The 13142-nt window shown below is 40.6% G+C and overlaps 1 protein-coding gene across 1 annotated transcript; it reads right to left on the reverse strand.

The window, feature by feature from the left end:
• Nucleotides 1-1250: 1250 nt before the first annotated feature.
• LOC149018859 (RNA recognition motif (RRM)-containing protein) lies at nt 1251-12554 on the reverse strand. Its single transcript, XM_089152986.1, has 3 exons — nt 11157-12554; nt 4101-4605; nt 1251-3492 (listed from the first exon to the last, which is right to left on the reverse strand). Exons 1-3 carry the CDS (start codon nt 12091-12093, stop codon nt 1848-1850), a joined length of 3087 nt encoding a protein of 1028 aa, XP_089009112.1. The 5' UTR covers nt 12094-12554; the 3' UTR covers nt 1251-1847.
• Between the last annotated feature and the right edge of the window lie 588 nt (nt 12555-13142).

The following is a 13142-nucleotide window of genomic DNA, read 5'->3' on the forward strand; positions in this document are numbered from 1 at the left end:
CATAAAAGGTCAACCCTTTGAAGCAGGAGATCCATTATACTCTTGACTTCAAAGCAGAATTTGATGTTTGTGGTTATTAATTAATGAATAGACAAGTTTTATTGATCCTTCAAGAAATTTATTAACATCCATAGGCACCTTTGAGTGTACATAATAAAAGTGTACCAAGGCATTAAAAAAAAGGGACAAATTGTACTACAGCCTCTAATTCAAATAATAACAAAAATTTGCAAAATCTAACCTTTCTGTTCCATGATTCCCAAAAAATTACCTGTTAAAATCACCATGAACTAGGTACAAACTCAGCCGATCTCTGATCAGACCACACGCAGTGAGATTGTAAATTAAATGCAATCCAGATTTCCTTGGCTTCAGCTGACCTTAAAGCAGCTTCCCTATTCAGAGACACTTGTGTGGGTGGGAGAAAGAGTTGGGGAGAGAAGAGAAAGGGAGGGAGAAGAAGAAAGAAAAAAAAAAAAGGAAAAGGAAAAAGGGGGCAAAAGGAGAACACCAACGCTTAAAACACATGCAGTACACATATAAGGATTAATTCTATAAGCTGATAGAAACATTCTACACTCAGGCAAAACGCAGAAGCTAACGTTCAACATTCTCCCAAAATTCATGGGATTACCTAATAACATAGGAGAGAGGCAGACAGTAACGCCACATAGAACAGTCAAATCTGTAACCGGGGTTCCTCGCATACCTTAATCCAACATGGAGAAGATGACCCAGCCAACCTACTCTGAAAAGCTGCCAAAACCCACCATCTAACACCTGCACATATTTTGGATATGACAGGCAACCACCAAACCATTAAAGGAAAATAAAGCAGGGTCTACAATCAGAAAACTCAGTCAAAGGCTTATCACAGGGCTTCACTTTTAGATCACCCAAAACAACGAGAAGTAAAACAGTATCAAAGATCAAAAAGGCCACCATTTGAAGTGACAATCATGAGATGCATACTTAAAAATAAACCTACAGCGTAAGTTCATCTTCCCAGAGATCAACCATGATTATATTTCCACTGAAGATCATTCATATCCGACACCTCCTGTTAATATGTAAATCCTATTCTAAATATGATCCAGGTTACTAAGACTTGAAAAAATAAGTTAAAAGAAAATAACAATAGCATGTCCAGTAAGCCATTTGATCAAAATCCCACTACCAAATTATGGAGACCATAGTGCCACATACATTAAGCAGCAAAATAAGTTTGTCTCAGACATCGCATGACAGGGCCTGGTAGACTGGAATACAAAGCACTCATTGGGATCACTTTGGCAAACCAAGGTCTGCTCCAAAACTCTCTTAGGTGAACTTTCCACATACCTGCAAAAATACACAAGCACAAAATACTTACGAAGAGTTGAGGGTAGCATCAAATTCTTGGTACAAAAAGGTAATTATCCGCAGAATTCTACATGATATGTTTGTATAAGAAACTTAATGTGCTTCTTGATGCCAAACTCAAACTTCCATCTCATATGCAATGCAATTTCTCCAGAAGAAGCTCTGTAGACAAAAAAGTAATCCCCGATCCAGTCAGAATTTAGCTAGCCCAGAATCTCCTGAACTCCTAAACCTAACAATCATTCCAGCAGCCTAGAAGAGTACCCCCCCCCCCCATAATGTCCACAGTTTTCAACTGAATCTTCTGAATGCTATTCTTGTCCCTTGGTGACAGGTCGGAAATAAATCTGTTCCAAATTGCATCGGATATCTGCTGCTGACACAACAGATACTGTCTTTCTCCCTTCTATGTCAAACACCATCATACTCCATGGACTTTTTATCCTTCTCAAGATCCGCTGCATCATCAGAGGGCTCATCCGCAGCTAACAATTTCTCCTCCTAATCTCTTGCTTGGATGAAGGTGAAATCATCTCATCTTCCCTCAAGTCCTTGGTGATATTGTCAGCGTATTCTTGCTCTTTTGCAATGCATTCTACTTGTTGAGGGTGACCACCACCTACCAACTGAGTCGTTTCATAATCAGTGACATCAGGATTACTGAGAAAATTATCTTCAGTTAACTGTCCATGCTCCACATCAAACTTTGAACATGATGGATCACTAACATCTTCCCCTCTTTCCTTGAAACTACCATCTATACAGCCTTTTTCATTAGGGATGTCATCATTTATTTCCAGCTCCTTGTCCGCCTTGATCAACTTTTCACGCTTATTAGAATCTTTTGGCTCCCTACCAGTTCCATCTTTAGCATCCCGTATCTTTGGTTTGTCTGATTTGTGTCGATCCTTTGTACTTCTAGAGGAACTAGCCTCCAAATGCTTTGAGCTATGCCTGTGGGCTTTTGACTTGGAAGATTCAATGCCTCTCCTGTCTTCCCTCGAGTATAGGGAACCATTACAGATAGAATCTTTTTCTTTTCTTCCTGGATCATCAGAATCCTTTTCTTTTCTTCCTCGATCATCTTTCTCATGCCTTCTGGATTCTGAATTTGATTTGCCACGCCTGCTCAAATCATGACCATGGGCATGGGTTCTTTCTTTGTCAAAAGAATCTCGCTCCTTTCTCAATGTGCTAGTTTTATCGTGTTTTCTTTTCTCAGAAGCTGACACTTCATGTCTGCTAAACTCTTTACCATGTGAATGACCCCTAACATCTACAAATTCTGCACTCTTCTTATTGGATTTCAACCCTGGAGACCTGGCAGAACTCTGATCATCATTTAAATCCATCAAAATATCATCACCATCCTGATCCTTACTTGCAATTTCAGATCTCCCAAAATCTGTGTCATCATGTCTACACTTTTGACGACTACTTCCATCTTTTCCATCAATTAAAGTTCCATCCTCTGATAACAAGTTCTCATAAGTTGGAGCTGATGAATCTAAGATGGCATCTGAACTCACCTCCCTAGAGCCCTTTGCTGTGAGACTTGACACCTTCAAAACATCCTCAGATTTCTCAGGCTTTTTGTCATCAAGCTCTGACTTCGCAGATCTGCTTTTATCTTTCCTATCATCTGCATGGGACCTGCCCTCAGCAGATCTAGACCTTGAGCATCTCCTTTGCTTTGAGTTTCTCTCATTATTGTGTCTTGGGGATGACTTGCTTCCTCTGTGATGTCTTGGTGACCTTGATCTAGCACGAGATGATTTCCTTGCTCTAGGGCTCAAACTTTCTTGACGACGTTTTGGAGAGGCTGAACCAGCCCGAGATGATTTTCTTTTTCGAGGACTCACACTCCTACTCCTATGCCTCTTAGAGACACAGGAATAACGATCATGTGATCTCTCTCTTTCCCGTCTTCCAGATCTAGAATCCCAGCTATCCCTAGGGGTCCTTCGCTCACTGCTGTAGTCAGTGCGGTATTGAGATCTCAATGGTGACCGGGATCTATGATCCCTTGAACGGCGGGTCAAAGGTGAGGGTGAGCGGAACCTTCGGCCATGATACTTTATGGGTGATTTTGATCTGGACTTTGATCTTCGATGAGGACTGGGTGGTGACCTGCTTACAATTTACAAGGCATTCGATCAGTGGTCACAATACCATTTACAGCAACAGGAAGGGGGGGGGGGAATCCAACAAACACAATAGAAATGCTACTATTTTTAATTCAACTCCCCAACCAAAACATGATCAGAAAATTAAGATTCTACGCAGGTCTAAACAATTTTTACAGAAGGTGACATCAGGACCCCGTATTTATGTCAGACACCCATTTGTGTCCATGCTGTACTTAGCCAGAAATATTAGTGCACGTCATGAGAGTAGAATGAATTAAATAGAGCCAGTACTAGTGAAGCCACAAAACAAGTATACCTATTGTTTGGGCATCCAAAGGATTGTCATGCATGGGAAGGGATATCAGGCTTCCTCAGGAAATAAAGAGAACCATGAGCTAAAATGACCTTAAAGCCAACTCAACTACCATATATAGAAGTTCCTGTATCCTTTTAGCACGTATAACATTCCACAGTATACAATGAATTTCTCAAATTAAAGTGTTTAATATTTGGAAGACCTTGCTGTCATCAGGGATACCAAAATCATCTAGAAGATTTAAATCAGGAATGGTTTCAAAAAAAAAAAGCTAAGTGGGAAACAACAGATACCTGGACTTCCTCTTACTTTCCTTCTCATCATTGCCCACACCATCAGCTTTCAACTTTTTGCTTATCTCTGCTGCTCTTGCAGCTGCCATTTCAGTTGCAGATTTCATTGCAGCACGATTGGCAGCCTGCTGTGAATTTATTGCTGCTTGTTGCACAAGGAGAGACTGCTGAAATTGCATTTGTAGAGCAACTGCCTGCTGCATTAAATTCATAGAAGATTGGCTCAAGTTAGAATTCAAAACGGAAGATTTTGGAGGAAAGGTTTTTGCCATCTCAACATTCAAAGGACGGCCTCCAACATCCCAATTGTTCAATGCAAGAGCAGCAGTTGCTTCTTCAGGCTTTGAGTATTCAATGTAAGCAAAGTGCTTTGAATCAGTGATACTACATTCGATGACGGTGCCACAAAAACCAAACACTTGTTTCAGCTGGTCCACTGTAAGCAGCGGGCTCAGGTTGCTTACTTGGAGCATTCTTTTCAACACATCTGCTTTATCAGGTGAACCTAATTCTCAGTAGAAACAAAAAGGTAAGAAATCCTTGATAGGAAGTCAGAAAGGCAAGAAACTGAAAACAGGAGAGCAACTTTTATGGTTGCACAGACCAATGATGATGCTAATAATAGTAAAAATAAATTTGAACTCCAAAGGAAAGAAGGAAAAAATATCTAACAGAATTCACAAAAATAACCACAAAGAAAAAATAAATATCTCTGCCTCCATATCGTACATAGGGATGAAATTCCAGCATCAAATAGGACCCCTTCCTGACATGGTTGGACAACTCATAAGTTATCTCACTCTTTCAGCCATGCAAGACGATTACAATAGAAGCTAACTGAATAAGCTATTTCTCTACTTAACTCAATTATCCATATCTCAATCCTTTAAGTTGGCCAATTACAATGGAAACCCATCTCATGAAGGTCCAATCCATACACCTATCAACCCTAGGTTTCTTTCTAAGAAAAAGGTCCTCTTCGATGCCAGATCTGCATCAAACAGCTGTAGCCTGTATCCCTAGTTATTTCTGGTGTCCCCCGGGGGGGGGGGGTTGTTGCCATGATCATTTCCCCCACCATTGTTTCATGTACTGCACAGCGAAGGGTGCTCTCTTTCCTTCAAATAAATTATGATAGTGATTATAATAGCAATGTTGCTTCATTGACAACTACAGGCTTTATATACTTTCTATTTTGAGTTATATTTAGTTGGTCTTTTGTAGGTCTCTCTGTTAGCCAAATACATTTTCTATCTTTTGTAACAAGATATTTTATTAATAAAGGAGGAAACAAGCATTCTACGCATGCTTTGTGCATGTGTATGGATGTGGGAAACACCCATGGCGTGAGAGACAGCAAACCTTGGTGAGACTCTGATGTGGAGATTGATGAGAAGTATTATAGTTAGTGGGAGACCAATATATCAGTTTTTTATTTCCTTCTTCTGCTTTATCCCTTAGTCCCTAATAATCTTTTCTAAACTTACTGCTGGCAGTCACTCATCCCTATCTTCTTAACATCTGAGTACACTGCTAGGTGCTTCTTAATTGAAGTCTTCAACTCTATTAGTCTACCAACCTTCACATGGTGCTACAGGATTATAGACCAACAGTTGATTTAGCAGCATTTTGTTCCCATCAGAATGTTCTCCAATAGAACAGCAACTCAGCTTTAGAAGTAAGGTTCAGACAGGTTCAAAACAGAGATACAGGGAGCAAGGGATTAAGTAGAAGAAGAAAGAAAGGAAAAGGGATATGTTGGTCTTCTACAAACTACAAGATAGCCCATCATCAATCTCCATCTTGAAATTTCACCAGGGTTTGTTATCTCTCATACTCACTAATGCAAATCCTAGAATCTGCAAGTGAAGAGCTACCTGGTTAGTTATTTCAGTTTCTAATTAGTAGAGGAAATAGGGTTTATTCTAATTCAATAGGTTTAATGTAAATACAGAGACCCATGGTTTGGGGGTCATGTTTCCACAAGTTATTCTTTTCTATTGTTAAACAAGTTGGTTATGTTTCGGTAAGTAATTCTTTTTTATTTTTAAACAGGTTCCACTACTAATAGGGACTCTATCTAAGTTAGTTATGAAGTTGTTAGAAAAAGTCCCCTCCAAAGAGAACTCCAGTTAGTGGTTAAATGGTTCTCTAGTTAGTGAAACAGTTGGTTAACTAGTTTCCTGTTCAGTTTAGCAGTGGATTTCCAAAGTCTTATTGTAAATTGTGGACCATGTTGCCTATTTAAAACTGCCTTGATGGCTGACTAAAAGACAAAGGTTAGTTGAAATTTTTTATTGCTAACTGATCTGGTTTTTTGCTCCTACATGAGGAGTGCCCAAGGTTCGAAGTTGCTGCTTCTATGTGGGGAATACCCAGATGAACTAAGGATATCTAGCCCTACTGATGTATCCAGCCCCAAAAGAGCCTCGAAGCGGCCCAGGCTCACCTGAAACAGGTGCCAAACAAGGGGGGCCAAAACTGACCAAAGGGGCAACTTGGTCATTTTAACCCCTTAATTCAAGTAGGGTTAGGTCAGAATTATTTCTTAAATTTTTAGTTCTGTTTCAAATTTTTAATTTGCAGTCTTGGTGATTAAGTCTGTCTCTTTTCCTTTTTAAGAGTCATTGAGTTGTAAATTAAAAAAGAGTTATTTCCTAATAAGGAGTCCTAAATTTTAGGCACTAGTCTAGTAGCTTTGGGTTGCTTGGCAACCAAGTTTCCTTTTTTAAGCTGAGTCTTTTGTTTAGGCTATAAATAGCCTCTCCTGCATGTAATTTTCAGATTGGATTAATGAATGAATGAATGAATGAATGAATGAATAAATAGAGTTTGAGAAAATTCGACTAGGGAAGTCATGGTCCCTGGGAGGGGTGACCTGCGGCTGGGTAGGAAGATCTCCTATACTCAACTTTCTTTTTCTTCTTCATCTTCAAACTTCTACGTATCCAAGTTCTTTTCTGCAACTCCTGTAACAGCAACCCACTTTAAGTATTAAGCCCCTTCCCTTTAGTTAGACCGTAGGGAACAACCTAACCTTATCATAGGCAGTCCCAGCCCCTTCCCATTTAGGTTTCTGAAAATTCCAATCCTTTCCCAAGCCCTAGAAACCATTAAACATCTCCTTTCTGCTTCCCACATTTTCAATCCTAACCCAGTTAGGAAACCTCACTTCCCAGCCCCAAATCCCTCCCATCTACCCCTGTTAGAATCACCCAAGCCTTCTGAACAAAGATCTAACCTTAGTTTCACCATAACAGCCTAAATTCTGGTTTTCAGAATTTCTGCACTTCATCTTCTTTATTGAGAAGTTGCAGAAATTTCGATTGAAGACTCTGAAACTTCTCAATTCCCATCCCTTTCTTCTTAGATCAATTCCGAACAGCAGAAAACAATCAAACAGTCCTTAACAGCCACAGAACCAGCGAACCCCAATCCATCTCCCAGCCCAACCGAAACCCTAGATTGACCTAGAATTCAAAACTTGAATTCTGAATTTTGAAATCCCTTCAGTTTCAGACCTAGTTCAGCACTCCAGCAGCCTTCTAGGACCCTTTAAACCCTAGCAGAATCCTCTGAGACTCCCTATGTGCTGCTGCAACTTGAATTAGAAGATCCTGTATTAACCCTAAAACCAGGGTTTACATCACCTACCCTGAAGAGGATTAGGGGCTAGCCTTCCAGGATCTAAATTCAAAGGATTAGGGTTCTAAGGTTTTATGATCTCAGGTAGTTTCTTGGGGTATGGAAGAACATAGGTTTAGTGGTTGGATGGGGATGAAGCTTTTAGAGAGAACTTACGTAATGATATATAGGGATGATCCCCTAATGGTTGGGTTGGTGCATAGTTGTTGTCTAGGCAAGAAGGCATCTGAGGAGGTGGGCCAAGGTGACACCAAACAAGGCACCTAGGCATCACCTAGTGGACGCCAAGAACCACCAAAGTGGCTGGATGCCTAGGAGACACCTTGAGAACTATGGGTTGGTGTAGATCCAAATTTAAAATGTGTTTTTTGGGGAGCAGAATAGAAAGGGGAAAAAAAGGGAATTTAGGATTGGGTTTTAGAAGGTTAGAAAAAGAAGAAGTGAGTTGGGGTTAATTCAACTTCTTGCCGCTTTGAAGACCATCAGGTGGAACCGTGGAAGCTTAAAGAAGACCTTGATCTTGTAAATACTTCAGCAATAAGATGGAGAAGAAATCACAAAAGAGAGGGGGGTTTAGAGGGGAAGATGGTCACACAACAGTGCTATGCCATTATACCTCACTAGTTGCACCCAAAAAAAAAATTCAAATTCAATTCATCAATTCATGTCTCAACTGAACAATTACATATATATGTATAGCCACTCTGGCTGACAATTTTCGAACTCAAACTAGAACTCCAAAATAGAAAAATACACTAGGATTGGTGTTCACCTGAACATTAACTTTAGGACTCATTGAAGCAAATTACAAAGAAGATAACTCTATCTACTTATTAGGTCTCCTAATCTAACTCAAACAGTCAACTTAACTACCAATCTTTGTGCACCCACTCTCAACCTCACTTTTGGGCCTTATATTTCAGCTTATTACAATAATAAATACTAAAACAAAAGCCCAAGTCAAAACTACAACAAAAGCAGGACAAAATTTAAACCAAGCCTTAGCTCAGTCATGCATCATAAGGTGCAAGTAAGCCTCTCCTTCTACTCTTGAAGAATCAGCCCACACATCCTCACTTTTTTACCCCCCCCCCCCCAAGGGATGAAGCATCCAAGCCCCCCACTCCAAGACCAAGAAGAGGGCCAAGAGAACCCCTTGGGTTAATGCCCAGCTTGTTCTTAGAACCAGTGGCAGAACTTTAATCCTGTTCACTTGAGGGACATATTAGGCATGTCAATTTCTTTTTCTTTAAACATGTGTTTGTTTATGAGAGCAAATTATGTATAGACCCCCTAGTTTTGCAATCAATTACACCTACTACCCCTGGGGAAAAAAAATCAACTACAAGCGCCCTGTTACTTTTACGGATTGGGGTTAGGTGATGATATCATCACCATGCAAATATTTAAAATACCAATCCTGCCCTTCCTTGTTGGATTTTTATCTTAAGTATTGGATCCTAATGTTACCCATTGGATGATGAACATGTGGTCAACTTCAATCCAACGGTCACCAATTCCTAACCTTTAATTCCACATTCTTTCTCTCCTTCCTCTAACCAAAGTTTCCATCCTTTCCCCTTGCCTCGTTCCTTCAGCTCCAACAATACGGCACGACCACCATTTCATGTCTCCTCTCTTTTATGCGAGTGGTTTCAAAACTTCCACATGTGGTTTTGATACCAAATTGATTTGCGTGTTTAAGTGATAGAAAGACAAGAATGCTTCCACTCTCCAACTTCAGATAAGCCTTCTCAACTTGCTCTACTCTGCTTCAACACAATAGTAATGGCATCCCCAAGCCAAGCTCTACTCAGCACAGGCTCGCTACTCAATCCACGTGAGCAAAATGTGGTGTATCGCATCGCATCCTTTCCCAATCGTCTGGCGATATCTGACGACCATGCCATTATCCCCGTCTGGAGAAAGTTACTATTTCTTCTAATGGCATCAACGACTAGAATAACGAGTAACGAAATGACAACAAGGGCACAAGACATTCCACTGTTCAGGCTGAGGAAGAAACTGGAGAAGGCAGAGGAAGAAGCAGAGGAGCTACTCAAGGAAGGAATTGAGACAGTGGAGAAGGGCTTTTAGACAGTGGAGAAAGGAATAGAAATGGATGAGATAGAGATTGTAGCAGTGGAGGCAAAAATTTCATCTGCTTTTGGCAGTGTTGCTCTGGGCAGAGTGGTTGCAGAGGCTGATTCTTGGGTGTTCCAGTTGCCAGTTCTATGGTTAATGGAATTCTTGGAACCCAAGCATAGAAACCCTAAAGTGAAGTCACAACCTATGTAGTTAACCATAATCAAAGGTTGGGAATTGGTGACCGTTGGATTAATTGACCACATGTTCATCATCCAAGGGGTAACTTTAGGATCCAATACTTCATTTGGGCCTAGAAATAGTTTAGCCCTAGAGATCTTGGAAGACTAAGCCTTATTGGAGTTAGGTTGCATAACCCCCCCCCCCCCCAAAAAAAAAAAAAAAAAAAAAAACCGTCACCACTCAAAAAAAAAAAAAAAAACCCTCCAAACAATAAAATAACATTTGAACTCCATTACACCACCATTAAAGCTGAACCTACAATTACACTCAGCTCCCCATCTAACAGCTAGATTTAAATCCCCTTCCATCAAATAGAACCCTACCCCCCTTACCCTCCATTTCCTTCAAGTTTCAGACCCTAATTCAATCCCTAACTCTTTTGACCTTCCCTAGAAACCCTCAGCTACCCCTACATTTTAGGACTTTCTTGTTTCAAGTCAAAGTTGCAGAAGTCTTAGTACTCCTTAAGTAGTCCAACTCTAGGATCCTGAAGTATTTAATCACTACAGCCACCCTAAACTTATACAACGAGTGAGGTTTGAATCCAACCTTAGTGGACACTGTTTAGGTCTGAATTTAGAGTTTGGCCCTTGATTGGATTTCAAATTCTAAGGCTACATTACTCACATGAAGGTTCGCTGTCAAAATTGTAAGAGGCTAGAGCTGCCTATTCCTTTATTTAACAAACTACCTTGTCACAGAAAATAGAAACTCTCCTGGGCTAGTGCAGAGATATACAAAATGGCAACTAGATGAAACTCAAAATAACAATTAAATAAAGCCTAACATGGGCAAACTTACACATATTAGCCCATTCTGGGTCCAGTTGGATGGTGTGGTTAGTTAATGGCTTTCTTGTTCTTCTGAGGTAGATCAGCATTTTAAGAAGACAAAACAGTATGAATAATCAAACCCTATTATATTTAAGGGGAAAAAATTCTTAGAAACAGGATATACTGATACACTTGCAGAGTCGGTTACTAATTCAACAGCGGGAAACATGAACCGGAAACAAAAAATAAAGGGGAAAAAAATGCTTACGGGTGATTTTAATAAACAGGAGAAGCTAAGGGAATGTCATACCAGACGAACCTCTTGTTGACTGAGTTTGCGCCTGCGCCTGTGCCTGTGCTTGAAGCACTTGTGCAGCAACAATCGCCTGAGCAGCAGCCATTGCGGCAGCAGAAGGGCTCAAAGTCCCCATGTTAACTGCCGGATTCATCAAAGATGACAACAAATTTTGAGGTGGATGGCTTAATTTGCAGTCAGTTTTAAAACATCTTCCAGACAAATATTCCCGACAAACTTCTCCAAATGACGCTAACCCAGGCAATAATGTCCCTCCCGAATGACTAGCTGCAACACCTGGGATCGTTCCCGCTAATCCAAAAGCTCCTGACACAGACCCTGAATAACTGGTCATGCTGGGCATTGTCTGGTTAACAAGATTAGGGTATGGAGCCGTAGGGGGCACACCCAGTACACTTCCAGGAGTTCCTGCACTGAAGAACACTGGAAATGGACTGCCCATGATGGGCTTCCCATTACAGTCAACGTGTACCATGTAATTCCCTTTTTTCGGAACAACGTATGTTACGGTATAACTCCCATCTCCCTGATCCTTCACCATCCCTTCCTGCTCTGTGCCTCCAACCCCAACACCAGGTGAGATCCTGACCTTGAGGTCAGCACCTCCATTGGGCATCTTCCGCCCATCAGAGTCCTTTGTGACAACAACAAAAGATGAAAGTTCACCTGCAGTACCACCAGCAATCCCAGCACCAGCGGCCATGCATTTGGAAGGATCCAAAGGCCCAATAGGCTTGTTAGCCAATTCCTCAGCCTCTTCTTCATCACTATCCGAAGAAGTGGATTCCTTTTCTGCTTTTTTCTCAATGTCCTTAAAGGTAGCTTCAAAAGCAGCTTTGGCAGCAGCAGCTTTTTCGGCCTCACTCTTCAATTTCGCCTCTTCTGCGTGCTTCATCCATATTGGTTTGGCAACCACACTACGATCAGCCATAAATCTGAAAAAACTCAGCCTTCAATAAAACCCCCCAACAACCCTTTTGGGTCACAGCAGCGAAATCAATTCAAATTTCCCAGAAACCCTTCAAATAATCAACATAAGCACGCTTCCCTTCGTCTGCTCCCTTGTCCACAACCATATTCAGTGCAAGAAACCATCCAATAACCTATAACATTTCTACCAAATAGAAAAACTATATTGAAGACGAAATTGTAAAGAACCTCGTTAAGACAAGTCTACAAATTATTCTTAATTTGAAGAAAAATTGACCAAGCAAACAAAAACCCGATATCTTTCAGGAAAGATGGATAATCGCTAATCCTACTCAGGGCTCGTACTGTCTAGGGTTTTAATCTGTTAAAAGAATCCAACGAAGAACGAACATATCCACCAGACACGAGACAGAGAGGCACTCGAACCTATGAAAGCGAAAGGGCCCGTCGTAAAGCAGAAGCGATCTCCGCGGGTTGGGAAAAAAAAATTCGAAACCCAAAAATTATTAACTTACAAAATATAATACATCAGGTGAAAAGCTAGGCTTCTGTGTCCCCCGGGATTAGTCTAAACCCACTCTTATCCAAAGGATGTGGATCCTCAAACCTTAACTTAACCCAAACCTGCTAGGTTTAAAAACGCAAACCCTAACCCTATTTGTAAATGCACTCTTTCGACGCCAATTTTAAATGTATGGCCTTCCCAATTAGAATTTTGAATCTCCATAAAACGCAAATTGCTTTAGTGATGTATAATTAATACACAACACTCTACAGCTAATGGTCGAGATAGAAATTTGTGGTCAGTTAAAATTTCAACCACTCGTCAAAACTGTGGGATAGCCACGTGTCTCATATGTTTTATTATATATAAAGATATTTTTATCTCATTAAATAACTTGCCTTTTCAGTTTTCTCTCTCTTATTCTTGGTTTTTTTTCCCTTTTCTTCTTGGCTAAGTCTCTTGAAGTTTTCTTCCATGGCAAACTCGAAATCTTCCTCTGGAACAGCTTTGGCCTTTCTTGTTTCCGTTGTTCCCTTCTTCTGTTA

This window comes from Hakea prostrata, chromosome 4 (assembly GCF_041222555.1).
Source record: "Hakea prostrata isolate BN-2017 chromosome 4, UWA_Hpros_2, whole genome shotgun sequence".
NCBI lineage: Eukaryota > Viridiplantae > Streptophyta > Magnoliopsida > Proteales > Proteaceae > Hakea > Hakea prostrata.